The 17,930-nt window shown below is 32.9% G+C and overlaps 1 protein-coding gene across 4 annotated transcripts in view; it reads right to left on the minus strand.

Moving 5' to 3' along the window:
- LOC127738488 (tyrosine-protein kinase SRK2-like) overlaps positions 1-17,930 on the minus strand; it is a 61,989-nt gene that overhangs the window by 22,485 nt on the left and 21,574 nt on the right. The window contains exon 1 of one of the 4 annotated variants that reach the window (XM_052249773.1): positions 14,177-14,280. The exons of 2 other annotated variants lie outside the window; for them this stretch is intronic. Coding sequence is in view for 1 of the 2 variants with exons in the window: in XM_052249770.1 (XP_052105730.1) it covers positions 3,634-3,856 (223 nt within the window). In the remaining variant the exon portion in view is untranslated. Of the gene's footprint in view, positions 1-3,633; positions 4,738-14,176; positions 14,281-17,930 lie in introns of those variants that run through there. One more of the 4 variants, XM_052249770.1, reaches the window with a different exon arrangement.

Genomic DNA, 17,930 nt, shown 5'->3' on the forward strand with positions numbered 1-17,930 from the left:
ACATGTATTTTGCAAGGCAAACTAATGTTATCAGCGTAAAATAAAATATGAAATTAAGCAAAGAATTATTTACGATGCATGTACCTAACATAAAATTAATAGCTATCAAAATACTAAACATTTTTCACATGGCAAACCATCAAATTCCACTTGTATCTTTCCTGAACAATTCATAATTTGGGAGGATAAAACATCTTGAAGAATAAGATGTGGTTTTTACATACTTGAGCAAATTGGCAGTGTATAGTCGAGTATTGTTCATTCATAATGTAGCTGAAGCAAATTAAAACATATCTGTATGTAATCTGAAAAGCTTACAACTTTTAAAAGTTTTTTTTTATGTTTTGCCTCATTTCAAACAGCTTTTCTATTTGCTGTATAACAGGGACAAAACTAAAAGGGAGCCCAGTTGCCCATGGCTCCTAGATTTTGAGCTGGGCCCCTAAACTTTCAGGTAAATTTCAGTTGAACATATAGAAACTAATTATGAAATATCTGGTCTGGGCTTCCAGCTTGAAATTACCAAGTTTAGTCCCTGTATAATTTTTCAACAATAAGCATATACTTTAACATTGTAGTTTGTGCTCAGAATATTTCAAGACAAGAAAAATTTCCTCTAGCTCAATGTAAAATTAAAAAAAGAATCATTTCTGTGTCATAAACAAGCAAGAAGTTATAAAGATGCTACAAGTATTAAGAGTTCACATGGTGATTTAAAGATGGGAAATTTTGATAGCATAGCCTATGGGTAAACCTCCATATTTTTTTTATTCCGACTATATATGCCCTTACTGTTTACACCAAAGAGTACTTCAAAACCACAATATTATTTATGAATAGTCCTGAAGCCTCTACTAACTATTAACTTGAGGATCAAAGACCACAATAAATCTGAGAACAGACATGTATATATTATCTGGACAAATTACACTGTGTGTCAAAAGGTTATAAAATAACCATTATTACCATGATTATATTCTCAAGCGTTTTTTGAGGTCACTAAACTCATCAATTACTATGAATAAGGGTGATGAAGGGTGTTCATCAATGTGACAGCTACCTAACAATCAATAAAACCAAAAAGACAACCATATTTTACTCATCACTTCGTTCTGCAGACTTGGAGACCCTTGAACAATATCATCAATATACACATGTGCAATGAAATTGAAAAAAGTTTGTCTTGGACAAAATGCTTTTTTTTCAAAACTCTCTCAAAACTGGCATCATAGTGTGAAACATGTATTTTTTATTCAATACAAAGCTTGGATCAATTCCCCTTTTTAAGCAGAAAATAATCTTCCAATGTTGGACTATTAATCATAAAACTAAGGTTCGTGTTTACACAAACAATCAAAACCATACAGCCTGTCCCATATAATCATCCATGGAAATTGCATATCAAATCAATTTCCTGTATAATAAAAACTTTCACAAATCCCACAGTGGTGTTTACATGCAACTTTAATGGGCTAATTTGCAAACAATTTATCATCCCACCAAACAGACCAGAGTCAACATTCAACATTTACTTTCTGATTTTACAACAATAACGTTCAAATTAGTCTTTTCCTCTCTTTTGCAAACAAAATTATAAAGGTAAAAATGGCTATTTTTCCGTCTATAGTGACAACAATCAGCAAGTTTAAACATCTGTTTTACTCATTGATAATTTTGCACAATAACAGATAATAGAAAATGTCAACAGCCTACCACCTGCACATACAATTTACCACTTAACACTTTTTAAAGAGCTGCAGAAAAAAGGAAATCTGACAGTTCAAAGCATTTGCTGCACTGTGTAGGTTTGGATGGATGGATGACTGCTGAGTTCATTAGGTCTTTTTTTTCTTAGCCTTTGTTTATTTTCAACACATTCAGAAGCAGTTTTTTATTGTTGACTTTTGATTTTACAACACCAAAAGTTTCTTGTACCAAAAGATAAGATGAACAATTTAATACAATTTATAGTGTATTTAGAACCTAACCGCTTAAACCATGCTGATGGTATAGCTTTCAAAAATAAAATAAATAAAAAAATGGCTGGACTAACACTGACTGTGGTCTTAATTTTTTTATTAGTTGTTAGTGGCTTTGAACTAGCTGTCAGTAACTGTGAGTACTCTCAGATCTGTACTCAGTGTCTTTTTGTTGTTTGGATGTACAAGTACCCGGCCTTGTCCTCTTGTATTTGTATTTTTATTCATCTGATGAGTTAAGCCTCTTTCAACTGATTTTTATAGTTCGTTCTTATGTTGTACTGTTACACCACTGTCCCAGGTTAGGGGAGGGTTGGGATCCCGCTAACATGTTTAACCCCGCCACATTCTGTATGTATGTGCCTGTCCCAAGTCAGGAGCCTGTAATTCAGTGGTTGTCGTTTGTTTATGTGTTACATATTTGTTTTTCTTTCATTTTTTGTACATAAATTAGGCCGTTAGTTTTCTCGTTTGAATTGTTTTACATTGTCATTTAGGGGCCTTTTATAGCTGACTGTGTGGTATGAGCTTTGCTCATTGTTGAAGACTGTACAGTGACCTATAGTTGTTAATTTCTGTGTCATTTGGTCTCTTGTGGAGAGTTGTCTCATTGGCAATCATACCACATCTTCTTTTTTATATTAACCCAATATATATATATATAAATCAACATTTTCTGAAGAAATTTTAAGATCATTCATAAAAAAAACTTTAAAAAAACAATTTGCAATCAAAAGGCTGATCATTTCACACTTTCTTTTCCTTTAGCTACTTAAATTATTGCCAATTTTTAATACTTAATTTCCCCTTTTAACCCTCACTGTTACATGTATAATCCTAGTGCATTAATCCAAGGCTGCATCTGTTAACCCTACAGAAACATATCTAGCTATTTTTGTCTGACCTGTTTATTAACCCAATATAAGAAGTACTACAACAAAAACAGATTATGGCTTTGGCTCCAGTTTCTATTATTTCTAAACCTCTGGATTTTCTGTCTTGTTTGATCTTTCTAACAGTGTGGGATAAACACAGGATGTTGGAATTTTAACCAATTAGTAATGAAGATTTTTTCTTGGTTTTTTTAAAAAAAAATGATGGTTCAATTATCTTATGTTAAATCACTCAGGCAGAAAACTTTCTTTATCTAACATTTGTTAAATGTGATTGAATGATGGTCGACTTTTGTTCAGCAGCAAATATTAGATCCATATCAAAGACAAGTGTAGGTGTTCTCTGGACTGATAGTAGGGTGCCTAACTTTGAACTTGGCTAAAATGCTGCACCATATTTTATGTGCTAACCCACAAAGCATGGTCAGCCTACAGGATGACATGTTTATTTATACACATTATTGTGATTCCATGTTGACCAGATTTTACTGTTTTCCCCATCAATTCAGGGTTTTAAGCAGAAAAACAGCAATTGCAAATCCAGTTAAATATAGCAAAGAATTAAATGAAAGACTCGTGCATACTACCATAAGATTATAGAGGCAGTTTCACTTTCAATTAATAATATATAGAGTACAAAGAAAAAAAAAGATCTCAGATATACATAGATGTATAAAATACATGTTCGATACCAAAAACATTTCTCCCAATCTGTAGAGAATACATGTACACTTTTTTGTCATAAAATATATGCATCATACCTGGAGATGTTTTCTTATGTTTCTTTTTTATTTTAGGCATTGTTGAGGATTCACCCAATTTTTTAAACTGAACATTTGCCATGCTGTTTGAAATCCAACACATATCCGCATTCTCATTTTTGCACGGAGGAAATACAAACTCTATGCTCCCTGTAGATTTACACTTCTCACTGAACAGTCCTTTCACATGTTTAATAAGTTTTTGACCATTCTTCTTCTCCATTGATTGTTGACGTTAATCCCAAATTAATTCTTTAACATAACACAACGCTTTAATCGTTTCCACTTCATGATTTTTACCTATTGGTTAAGTTATTTCAATCCTTCTTATCCCAACGGAAAGAAGTTAAAATACGCTGTTATTTTTCTCTTTTTAAAATATTTCTATCCCGACTTATTCTGACTTTGCAATTTTAATCCTTTGCAATTCATAACTATTGATAAGTACAGACCTCTTATCCACGTCCATTTACTAATCAAAAAACATATACTGATTAAAATGTAGTTCCTTAGAGGTTTAAATGTCTAGCCTTTGTACAAGTTTGTAGATTAATGTCCCTTTTGACATGTGTTTCAGACTAACAAGCTAAATTTTCCCTTGACATGCAATCATCTATTTTGTTCACATTTGTTCATTTATATTCTACCTAAAAGCTATTCCACGGTGTAAAATCCATTTCAATTGAAAATTTTGCATACTTGTAGTATACTAAAAAAAAATATGAAAATTTATGAAGTTTTTGACAAAATAATTGATCAAACTCTTTGTTAATTCCTTCCAAATGAATCTGATTAAAAAATTGATTACTTTAAAATCAAACTTAAGACTTTGTCTAATCACTGTTGTACATCACTGTATTCACCACATCTTTTGAACATCCAAACTTCAAACGGAGCAGTAACTAAGTGCATTACCTGATTCTAATGATTTCCTCTTGTTAATGGCAAATCACACTTTAATTGTTTAGGATGAGACTTTTTTGGCACAGAGTAGAATAGATCCAATTAAAATTCCTACATGCAACAAAAAGTCAAGATACATAATAGTTGTGGTGAAAAAAAACATACATTGAACACAAACTCTTAACCATAATCTGCACAGAACTTGTTCACACAATATATTCCCATTCTGCAGAAAATGAAAAGGACCAAAAACAGAAACAAAAAAGATGCCTGCCACAAAGGGAAGCAGACAGGAGAATGCCTACACACAGTAACAATCAGAGAACTTCCTGCCACAACAGACTCCAGATAATCATCATCATCTATCGCAGGAGCATCTTTATTTTTTACTGAGGGTCACCATGGGGTAAATAACAAGTGGTTGACCTTTAGCAGGTGTGAGGGCACTTGAAGGAACTTTCCTGTTACATTTTGAGTGTAGATTACATTTAATGGTATAAATGATTATTTTTTCTACTATATTTTCTAACTTTGTGCCAGGTGCATAGTGTTTTGAATGAAATTTTATCTTATAATTGGTATTTCTTTAAAACAGAACAAAAATATACAAGACAACCAAGTGCGTATGTACTAATTATGTGCAACTGAATTAGAATTGCAGTGTTGTTCTTAACTAGACAGAGATCATGCCTCCCTTCCTGTATGAGGCTTGTATATAGTCAATTATAGTGGCAGTGCAGAAAACTTTTAGTTGGGTTGTGTATGAAATACATATCTTCCCATGATAGTTATGACTTACAGTACCATTATTTTATCGCAATTCACTGTGCAATGTACATGTTGTTGTTTCTTTTAATAATCATAATACAAATTCTGCAAAGTTGACTGGAGATTAAAAATGTGAATGTCAAAAACGTTACTCAAAAGAAGCCCAGGTAGCTATATAGTCTGAATCAATTTCACAAGACTCACTAGTAGCTGATAGTTAAAAGCAGACCTTGCATTCTCCTCATTTAAACTTTTTTTTCTCCCAGAGATGGTTCTGAAGACAGTTCATATAGGGTCATGCCAGATCCATTCTATCATTATCTGTCTATTACCCACAAGTTATATTTTGAATCTTATCAATACTATATGGTTAATTTTACTTTTTTCATATCCTGATGTGACGAGGAAATAAATCTATGTGGGACACTTATTTACAGACAAACATGCATATGGCATATCAATAACATTGAGTCATGATATAAGTACTGGTAAGTCATTTCAAACATTCAATGTGCTAAAGGACTGCTTTCAAGATAGTTCAATTAAAATTACATTATAAATAACTACCATTATTCAATTTCATATATATCTATATAAAGATGTAAATATGATAGAAATTTCATATTGGCAAGTTCAAGAATTGATTTCCTTTATAGAAATTGGAGGTATGTTTCAAACAGAAAAAGTTGCCAATCTGGCACTTTTAATTAACCTATATATATGTCTGTATACTGTTCATTGACCTTGAACCAAAATCTATTTTAAATTTCTAACCAGATCCCTTCAATGTTCTGTGTCTAACTAACATGTGTTACAAAAAGTCGTATAAAAATTACTACATGCTCACAATGCATTCATGGTTAGTTCTGTATGTGCATTCATGTAGTTTCAACTTCAAACTTTGTATTTTATTAGCTTAAAGTTTTCAAAGCCTGATTTATAACTCTAATTCAAGGAATCAAATGCTTATTAGTTTTGGTTGATTTTCAACTTAATTTTGACAGAAATTCATACATATTGTATTGATGAGTCTAAACATTTAAAAGATGGAAAAATAAAGCACTTGAGGAACATTTTTTTAAAATTTAGAATACTTTACAACAAGAAGGCAGAAGATACCAAAGGATATTCAAACACAAAGTCCAAAACAAACTGACAAACTCACAAGTCCAAAACAAACTGACAAACTCACAAGTCCAAAACAAACTGACAAACTGACAAGTCCAAAACAAACTGACAATGCCAATGTTAGGCAATAGCAAAAAACAAAGAACAAATAGATATTCCAACTCAAAAGTCCATGACAAACAGACGACGCCATGGCAAAAAATAAAACATAACAAGCATTCTGAGAGTATTGCAAGGCAATGCATACATGTAGTCTCCTACCGGTTAAAAATTAATTGTACTGGAACAATATGCTAACTTGATCTATAACTTGTCATGGTGTAAACTATATACCAATTATCAAATCAATATCTTCAAGCATGATGAAAAAAAGTGTGGAAAAACTGATTATTTGAATGAATTTTCTAAGTCCAAGGACCATAACTCTGCACAAAATCATCAGACCGAAACAAAATTCTGTTTTGGACAGACAGACAGAGTCAAACCTAAAGTCCCCTTTGACTTCGTTGGTAGGAGACTAATAAATGGAGAATGTGCCCATGGGACACAGATGAGGCTCCCGCTTGCATATAACGTTATAAAGGGACATAACTTAAGAACGATAAAAGTGATGCCACCCAAATTCAAACTTGATCTGAGTTTTGTGGGAATTAGCATTTTGTATAAGCTTCATAACATTTGGTTTACGCAAACTAAACTTAGAGAACAGAAACCAATTTAGGGACATACAGATGGACGTACAGACAGACAAGGGTAAAACTTAATGCCCACTCTGCTGCGGCAGGGGCATAAAAAGAACAAAAGAAAAACAACAGCCTAATAAATACAACATAGTAACATAAACCCTACCAAAAACCAGATACAAACGTTTTTTAATTATCATCTCAAATTTATGCATCATATTTTTTTATTTAACCATGTGACCTGAAATTTAACCCGGTTATCCAATTTTTGTTTCTATCCTAGCTTTTATTCCAAGTTTACTGAAATAGTATCTACTCTTCAACCAGGTCTGTTCTGATATAAATTACAGTGACCCTGACCTGCTGATCTCTAATTATGAAAATGTCAAAAATCTCCAAAAGCCAATGACAGCTTAATGGTCAATAATGACCTCCCCATAGGAATAAAAATTCCAATGCCAATGGTCAAGTCATTTAAATTGGTCACTTCCTTCAGTGACCACTGGGAGTTAATGAGAAAAGCATTCTGGCCTTTAGTGCTATATATACTAATTCATATGGCTTTTATTTGTTTGTTTTGATGCAACTGATGTTGCACACTAATTGGAAGCATATGCATGAGTATAGTATCTGAATATGAAAACAGAATGCCTGACAAATGTGGATTTGTACGAATGAAAATGAACATTCCAACTTCTGATACAAATGTACAGGCTCTGAAATGGAGGGGACAAATTCATCCATTTTGCATCCCTGAAATGTAAGACATAATTATATAGTACTTCCACCGTACTATAAAAAAAAGAAAAAGATAAAAAAAGAACAGATACAATAATATGCAAATATTAAGCCTTCCAAGACAACATTATTACAAAGACTAATGAAAAGCATGGAATTAAAAGTATTGTTTATAAGTTTCATAACATTTGGTTGAGCAAACTACAGTTATATAACGGAAATGAAAAAAATCAGCATTTTTTACATTTGTAAAGGGGCATAACTCTAGAACGGTCCCAGCTTGTCTGGCAAAACAGCCGTTGGACATCAGAGTAATCTCAGACTAGAATTGTCGTTGAGTCAATGTTTTTCTGCTGTCAGTTTGATCCACTTGAGCATGCTGAACGAGTGAAGGTCCTTTTATCCACATTGGAATGTGAAACAGCAAGTATTTAAATAACGAAATTAAAAGTTTTCAAATGTTTTGCATCAAAACCTTCCGATCGATGTTTTGACAAAAACGATGCACTTTTCTATCAAAGCCGGTATTTACCTTTACTCATCCTTGGCGTGAAACATTAGCCATATGATTATCGAGTATTTTAAAATTTTCTGTCACCTGTGTATTGTTCAATCAAACCATTATCACTTGTCAATTATCCGACGGCTTGGTCAAAATATAAACATGTTGCATACCGGATTCTTTCGATACACTCGGGCTTTTACTAATTTAATAACAAACATTTGATCCACATTTGTGAATATCCTACGTAGTAAAAATAGCGTGGGAAAATGTTCATTCATGAAATATTCATGAATTAAACGCTGTCTCACATAGATTTCTTTCTCTTCAGCGCACGGCAGATCCGTGAAGTAGTGTTTGTGATACTCATTTTCAAAATGAAGTTAAATTCATCTGAATTGTCGGTGAACATTCATTCCTTTTTTTATTCGAGCTGCAATCTTATGAAAAGAGTTGTAACTCAAAATTTCAAAAGCATCTTCCTAGATTCAGTATTCAAACACTAGTACTACATTATCTTGGAGCAGAACATTTGAGATAGTCTGTCACTTCCGGTTTAAGGCCGATATCTTAAGATAGTGTTGCTATAGCAAACTTTCCAAAAAGGAAAACCAACAATCCATATATAGAACACCAAATAAACTAGAGGCTTATTAGAGCCTGAATCGCTCACTTGGAATTTTTTGTGTAGATCTTGCATCAATGATCATTTTGCTGTTTAATGTTAAATAATATGCGTTTAAACATGCCATTTAAAGTTTCTCTGTCACAGTTTCTGCCAAAAAACTAAAAAATTGGTAAAAAACTTCTTTTAAAGGCAATTTTTGGTTACTTGACTTACATGTATTTATAGGTCTTACTTTGTTGAATAATATTGCTTTCAAAAATACTCTCAATCTATCATTGTTTTTGTGAAAAACTAAAAAAATTGGTAAAAATAGTCTTTCAAGTGCAATAACTCCTATAAGAGATCAATGGACTATTTATGCCAAGTTGAATCTTTGTAGGTTTTACTTTGCTGAAAATTTTTCTTAGTAAAGTTTCTCTCTATCTATCATTGTTTCCACAAAACTTTGGTTTTCAAGGGTAATAACTAGTACTTCTATAATATGTTATATTTTAATCAAAACAATTCATTTTATCAAAATCACTTTTTGCTTGTCTGTCTTCATGTTATCACTTCTGATGTTTCAGAAAATTACAGAAGATGAAAATCATGCAAATGAGGAAAAAAAAATCAGCATTTTTTTTGGAAGAAATATACCATTAATTCTATATAAAATAATATCTTTTCGTCCATCGATATATAAAATGTGTATTAGTTTACATCACTTTATAAATGTTGATTTACTTCTGATTTTACTATGGAAATCAAATGAACAGCAGAAAATAGCAAAAATATGAAATTTTGTAGATATATACACACTAGAATGACTAAATGGCCTCAAGTTATGTATCCAAAATTTTACAAATTCTATAAAAGAATGCCTATCTGAACATTTTAGTTGGATTTTTAAATTTTGATTACATCAAAGAATCTTAAAAGCAAGGTTCAGCCTTCGATTAAACAACTGAACAAGCAGAGCACAAATAGTTTTATTTTAAATTCATGGTCAGTGATCATCAAAAGAAAGGTGTAATAAAGTGTCACAAAATCTAAGAGATAAAACAACAACAAAGCCCCTTTCAAGTCCTCTGAAACAGTATCCAGTCCCCTTTCAAAATGTATAATCTTTTACCGAGGTTCTTTAATTAGTGAAGATTTACCGGTTTCGTTCTTCTTTAAACAATTTTCAAAATTTTTAATTTTTACGTTTACTTCTGTGTTTAATTTGAATCATGATATACTTAACCATGGAATCTAGTTCAGCAAAAGTAATGGATATATTTTCTTCAAATATTAATTCAAGAAATAATTTATTTTCTAAAATTAATTAATTTTACATTATTGTCAACTACATATTCAATCTGACCTTCTTTTTTTTTAATTTAAAAAAAACAACTTACTTGAAGTAAATTTCTTTTTGATGAAATGTACCAATCCACTTACACATTTCATTTTCATTCTAACAATCATGTATACAATGCACCCAAAAAATACCCAGAATAAAACAAATTCAGAAACGTATTTCTTGTTTCTCTATACTAATTGTGAAATAAACCAGGTGAGAACTGAAGCTCTGATTGTTTGTTTGACAATTAGTTCCTACTTTTGAATTAAATATTCATTGGCTGATAGGCCTCCCCCAGAGTGTTTACAAGGCACTTCCTGTGTCAATTTCTTGAGTCTAGTTAATTAGTATTAGTTTATTATCCACCTGGGATAATTAGTTGCACCTTCCTGAATTTTAGGAATTGGGATTAAAATTATTAATGTTTGGTAAAACATCTCTTTCCTTTTAAGGGTCTGTACTTCAGAAAGATCAAAAGAAACACTATAACTTCAAAAACTGTCTCCTAAAAAAAAGAAGTAAAGTTTCAAGGTCACATGAAATTTATCGCTAAAATGTAAATGGATTTAGCAAATTTGTTTTAAATCTAATAATGGTATTACTAAAGCTGATCTTTGTCACCTCCTGTTATATAAAAATAAAAGAATATTTATTAACAGATTTTAAGGCACCTGAATAAACTTATCTTAGGCTTTCAGACTTGCATGTTTGAAGCAAGCAATTCAAATCAAAACTTTACTTCATCATCATCTATTACTAACATACATATCAACAATTAATTCAAATTCATCAGTAATGACTGTATAATTTTATTAAATGTCAATTTAGGATGACCATATTCAATTGGATTAGTGCATGCATGTTATAAACATGCAAGGGATCATTTCAATACACTGAAGCCTGGTTCAAAGCCTTTTAATAATGTTTGAGGAGTTAATAAAGTGGTACTTTCTAAGACCAATTTTCAAAACTTCAAATCTATATTCATCAGGTTGATAATTAACTATTTGTTTGGCTAGATTTGGACAATTTCAATTGTCTTTGTATGGGGAGCCAGTTTAAATGTATAATGACCTTAAAATTTTGACAATTTTCGTGCTATTTTAGTCTAGATACATGTATAAATTAAAAAACAAAATTCTGGAGGGAAAAATAAGAAGAATCCTTGAATTCACATCAAAGATCTGTTGAAATTAATTCGAAATATATACATGTATATATAACTACTACTGGAAATAAAACCATGTTACATTCAGTTTCTTAGAGTGTTAAACTTAAGTCAAACTGTAAAATTTTCATATAAAAATTTAAAAAGTACATACAGTAGATACATGAATAACAAAACAGTGGATTATTTCAAAACTGGTGTTGTTCCACTTATCATTTTATAGCCTGCCTACTAATTTATTAATGAACATTCATGTATGCAATTCAATAACATGTCATCACTAATGATATAAGATAAATACTATAGGAAGAGTTTTTAAAATGTGAATTGCAAGCGGATATAGACTTTTTACTGATAAAACTAATTATTTTTAACTACCGGACAGCCAAATACATTGAAACCTGTTTAACCACTCACTCTTCGGGACTAACAAAGATTGTTTCCCCTGATTAGAAACACTTTGTTTAAAAACAGTCATGACAGTAAAAACTACTGAAGAATTTTCACTGTACTGTACAGTACACATATGTCCTTTCAGAAGAGTTCAATGTATTTATAATTATGCAGGGTTTGGTTTCAATAGATTTCACTGTACATTTATGTCCTGACACAAGAGTTCAATAGAGATCTGATTATGCAGGGTTTAGTTTCAATAGATTTCGCTGTTCAACAATGCTGTACATGTAACTACATTTGTAGTACTCCACAAACAAGCAAGCTAACTGAGTTAATTAGCAGGAAGTTTTGACACTGATGATAACAGACATCTGTCTGACATTGAACATTGTATGTACTGTTACTGAATCAAGTTTTTCCACTTCCAGATTTACATGTATTAGATACATCTATGAGGGTGTTAGCAAATGTACACCTTCATGCCTTTTTATTTGTTTGGACAAACATATCTCTGTTATTTTATTTACATGCTGAAAAATTTCAAGTCTATTGACTTAGGAGAAATCGATAAAACATGAAAAATTGTGTTACATGTTTAACATTCAAAGACTTTAATCACATTTGTATAATGAGCTGGAGGTCCAGGGTCAAATATCAAACATTGAGGAAAGTATTCCCAGACTCCAAATTTCTTGTCAAAATTTAAAGTTCATTTATTTTCCCCCTCCAGATGTCTGACTTATTTAGTTCTTTATCCATGCACATATGTACTACATGTCCCTTTAATTGCAGCCAGGGATATGAATAAAAGAAGACATGCCATGATTGGGTCTACATTTTATGACAATGAGACAGCAACTCATGTAACAAAAATACCAAAAAGACAAACTAGAGGGCAACATACAGACTGTAACAAAAGACAGGTTTCAATGAATGTAAGTATGTAAGGCTCTTAAGTATCCCTCTGCTAAGGTACTCTGCTCTGTAACCTTTTGCACTCTCATACAGTTCAGGGGCGGATCCAGCCATCTATAAAAGGGGGGGTTCCTAACCCAGGATAAAGGGGGGTTCCAACTATATGTCCCCATTCAAATGCATTGATCGTCAAAAAAAATGGGGGGGTTCCATCCCCAGAACCCCCCTGGATCTGCCATTTCTACTGCTGTAGTTAAAGAAATTTATGCACCACAGGTCCTAGGATTTGAATCCCATCACGCATAGTTTTTATTCTGATGAAAGTTTCTTCCAGTTTATTTTCCACTGAGATCCCTGAAGGGTGCAAAAGTTTTAAACAGCAATGTATATATAGTGAGATTTGAATTTGTAACAAAATTACGTGATAGTGCATGTGCGTGTGCTCAGATTCCTTTCTTTTTCTGCCTAGAGACAGGCAATATTTTTTGCCATTCCCAGTGGCAGATCCAGAAATTTTCATAAGTGGGGGCCCACTGACTGCCTAAGAGGGGGCCTGCTCCAGTGATTCCCTATATAATCAACCAAATTTTTTCCCCAAAAGGGGGGGCCCGGGCCCCCTGAAAAACCCTCTAAATCCGCCTCTGATTCCCTATACTTCAATTAACATTTTATAGAGGGATTATAATGTAATTCCTAATTTACATTTGTTTAAGGTACTGCATGGAATTAACTGAACTTGCAGGATTTCTAAAATATGAGTTATAGTTATTTTGAATTTTTAATGTGAAAGGTCCCTATTCTGACTATATCATATTTTTAAAATCCTTTAATTAAGGATAGCGTTTTAAATTGTTCAGGTTGTCACACCTGCATATATAAGTGAGTCATTTCCTCTTAATATTGTTCACTCTAGTGCCATTTCTAAAGCCTGAGATATAAAAAACAACCTATATTGAAAAGATTTTATCTTTTATTTGTTATCAGAAAGAAAACAAAATTTCTTAAAATGCAAAGACATTGTTGTTATCTAACTAATGGACATGCATGGTCAGTAAGTTATTATTTACAGTAGTACTAGTAACTAGTTTAGGAAATCCTAAGACTATGTGAAACTGATGTCCAATTTTTAGATATATCTTAAGCAATAAAATATATATACACATGCATTAACAACAATTAAAATACAGGCAGCATATTAATTGTACACATGTGCATTGTAAATAGATTTAATTTGGACAAATGCCAGAAATATATCATCGGAATTTTCGACAGGAAGTTGTAGGCGCCATTTTCCGATGGTCGACATATTTTCGAATTGCATCACATTTAACGTGTTTTCGGTCGTCTTCGGTGAATCCTATATCTTTTTAAACGTTATATTTGCATTTACCTTCAATAGTTTGTAGTTATATATTGTCTCCATTCTTATACATGCACCTGTACCCAAAAATGTATCCTTTCCTCCATGTGTTGATTTTAAAGGTCAAGGTGACACAAATCTAAACCGGAAGTTGAAAAGTTTTGTCAGGTGCGAAAATTTGCATTCATAAAAAACAAAAGATTACGACTACAGAAATCTTTGATAAAAATTGACACCAGTGGCGTAGCAAGGCCTTTTTTAAGTGTACGCCCGAACCTCAGCGAGGGGTCTGGATCCAGGGTGTAGCTCTGAAAGGGGCTCATGTGGGAGACCCCCCCCCCACGGAAGCTCACGCGTTATCGAGAAAGAGATACAGGAGATGTGGGGTGAAAATCACATATCGTATTTCAGCTTCCATAGAAATATAAAAAAGAAATGGGTACATTTATCAAAAAATCAAATGATAAGGTTTGTACGATATTGTGAATAAAAGTTACCCAAATTGTATAAATCATTGTATATGCAGTGTAATGCTAGAACCATTATAACCCTGTGCTCTCAATTTTTGTAGATAAATACCATTTTGATTCATAAATTCAAGTAGCAGATTTGCAATTGCTTCTTTTGTTGAAGCTTTGGCGTGATTGAATCCTAAAAATAGTTCACGTAAGGGAGCTACCATTTGATTTTTAGGGGGGCTAGGATGAAAAACTTTGTCCTGTATTTTTTTAGTTGTAATCTCTGTCCTGCCTTTTTATTTTTCACTCTGTTCGGTCCTGCCCTTTTTTATTAGATATAAGAAGATGTGGTATGAGTGCCAATGAGACAACTCTCCATCCAAGTCAACATTTATAAAAGTAAAAAATTATAGGTCACAGTACGGTCTTCAACACGGAGCCTTGGCTCACACCGAACAGTAAGCTATAAAAGGCCCCAAAAATTACTAATGTAAAACCATTCAAACGGGAAAACCAACGGTCTAATCCATATAAAAAACGAGAAACGAGAAACACTTATGTACCACATCAACAAACGACAACTACTGAACATCAGATTCCTGACTTAGGACAGGTGCAAACAAATGCAGCGGGTTTAAACGTTTTAATGGTACCAAACCTTCACCCTTTTTTCTGAAACAATAGTGTAACATTAGTTTATCCTGACTTTTTTTACTCAAAACTCCTGTCCTGCCTTTTTTTCCAAATTTCATCCTAGTCCCCCATAAAAATCAAATGATAGCTCCCTAAATGTAACACAAACCGAAAGCTGGGTTTGAGATGCTTTATCTGTTGTTGTATTCAGCAAGTAGAACAAGAAAGGATGAGCTACAACAAGAGTCCTTATATACGTTGGTCTAATATTTGGTCTGCACGTATGACAATGAGTTAATTTTGGTTTTTTGGGAATGTGTATTTGACCAAAGTGACAGTCTCAAGATGCATAGCAAAGACGTCATCCGAATTTGCAACTGTCTTTAAAAGTGTTGCCATAAAGTTACTTTTTTCCTTCAGTATGGCCACGAAGTGGTATATTCTGTTTTTCACAAAGGATGATTACATCAACTATTTTTGAAAGTATATGTCGGTTTTTTGTTAGAATCTCATGATGAAAGGATGACAGTGAAGAACTTGAGAAGCTATTGACTTGGATATTGAATTTGCAACACCCAAAAAGTCTTGTCCCAATTTTACACAATCATGGTGAGAAGAATCATCTTGTAGGTGTTGTTTTACATGTGACAAGTTTGACCAGTCATTTACAGGAGACAAAATTCGAAATTATTTTATTTTCATATCACATGTCGTTTGGCAAAAATAGTACAATAAACGTTTTGCCTAGTTAAATCCTTAATGCTGTCTCCTTGACTTCAGACTATCAGACACCACCACTTTCATTGTTAACAAGATTTTATTTATAATAAATTGCTTTGAACAATAGGAAATTGAGTAGAATTCACAGTAGATTCACACTTTGACAGAAAATGAACAAATATGTTTTATCATATCATTTGATTCATAAAGTTAATGTCGTCATTGAAGAAAGTATTACAAGCCTAATGTGCTTTTAACCAATTCTTTTAATTTATTTAATTTAAATATTTTTTTTCAAAATTCATGTGTACGCCCGGGCGTTTTGACGTAAACGTAGCTACGCGCCTGGACACAGTAATCATAGCTTTAAGGCAAATATGATGCATTACAAGTTTAAATATTAGAACCAATCTTTAAACAATATTGAGATATTTAACGTCTTGATCATCTGTATGCACACATAATTTGACACTAATTATTCAGACCGATAGTCTAAACGCATTAAAAAATGGATAACATCCAGTGTTTCTATTCACTTTATTGATTTGGAAATAAACAGTTATCTGCGATAGAGAAATATGACCTCAGTATTTTCTGAGACTATTATATACTAGTTCAGTAGTATAATAGTCCCAGGTATGCAATATAATCTATGTTACCTACCTTGGACTACTAGTACCTATTGTAAGTTGTGTTGTACTTTCCCTCAGTCCACTGTTGTGACTTGTTTTTATCAATTCATAAAGTCAAAACAACTTTTTGAATTTAAATAAAATATATTACGCCTTTGAGTTAGCTTAAACTTGCCTAAAGACCATCTAGAAATAATGAAATATTTCAGATTTGTTGCATAGATCATGATGCTGCGTACTACTGGTCATCTTTGATATTAAAAACCATGCACATGTATTTAGAGTTTATACTAATTGATTGATTAGTGTTTCACGCCACTTTCAGCAATATTGCGCTATTTCTTGGCGATCAGTTTTAATTGGTAGACGGGAAGCCGGAATGCCCGGAGAGAACCACCGCCCTTCGGTAGAAAAAAACTGACAATCCTAGTCATTTAAGATTGGAGTCGAACGCACCTACCTCGTGCCAGATTCGAACTCACCAACTCAGTGCTGACAGGCTAGTGATCCGTAGTTCGACTACTTAGACAACTCGACCACCGACGTTCCAGTCTATACTATAAGATTGTTTTCAAAAACTTTACTGAAGGGCTGATTAATTTTTATTGATATTTACATGGAATTTCCCGCTTTCTAAAATTTACTCTAAATCGAAGTGACTAACTATAATTAAAAGATGTACAGAAAAGTCAATATTAAAGTAAAACTTTCTGGCACCCAAAATACAAAGATACAGAAAAAGATGTCACGGGACAGAGGTTCCCGGCCAATATAACAGCTATGTTGGTTTAAGCCAAGAAGGGCCGGACTGTCCGATGATCTCCGATTTTGATGGATCGTTGTCTCCTTGGCAATCAGACCACATTACCTCATTTTTATTTTAACATTGACTTTATATCTTGAATTTAACTAAAAGTTAGGACAAAAAGTCGACCGCAGAGGCGGATTTAGAGGGTTTTTCAGGGGGCCCGGCCCCCCCCCCCTTTTGTGGGAAAAATTTGGTTGATTATATAAGGAATCACTGAAGCATGACTGGAGCGGGCCCCCTATTAGGCAGTCAGTGGGCCCCCCTTATGAAAATTTCTGGATCCGCCACTGGGTCACCGTGCTGATGGTTACAAAACGGATTTGATTCTTCTCGAGTCGTGGAATTATATACACACACACACGTATTATGGATCCAAACTCCATATTTGCTAAAATGGCGCAAATTTAGAATTAGTCTCTCATTTTGAAGTAGCTTTGATCATTTTTGTTGGTTTGCCGCGAGAACAAAAGTTTAGAAATTGAATTTTTCTAAGTACCGTCATTGGCCAAATTAGGTTTTAATCGTTTAATAGT

This window comes from Mytilus californianus, unplaced genomic scaffold (genome assembly GCF_021869535.1).
Source record: "Mytilus californianus isolate M0D057914Y unplaced genomic scaffold, xbMytCali1.0.p SCAF_4, whole genome shotgun sequence".
In the NCBI taxonomy this organism is placed as follows: domain Eukaryota; kingdom Metazoa; phylum Mollusca; class Bivalvia; order Mytilida; family Mytilidae; genus Mytilus; species Mytilus californianus.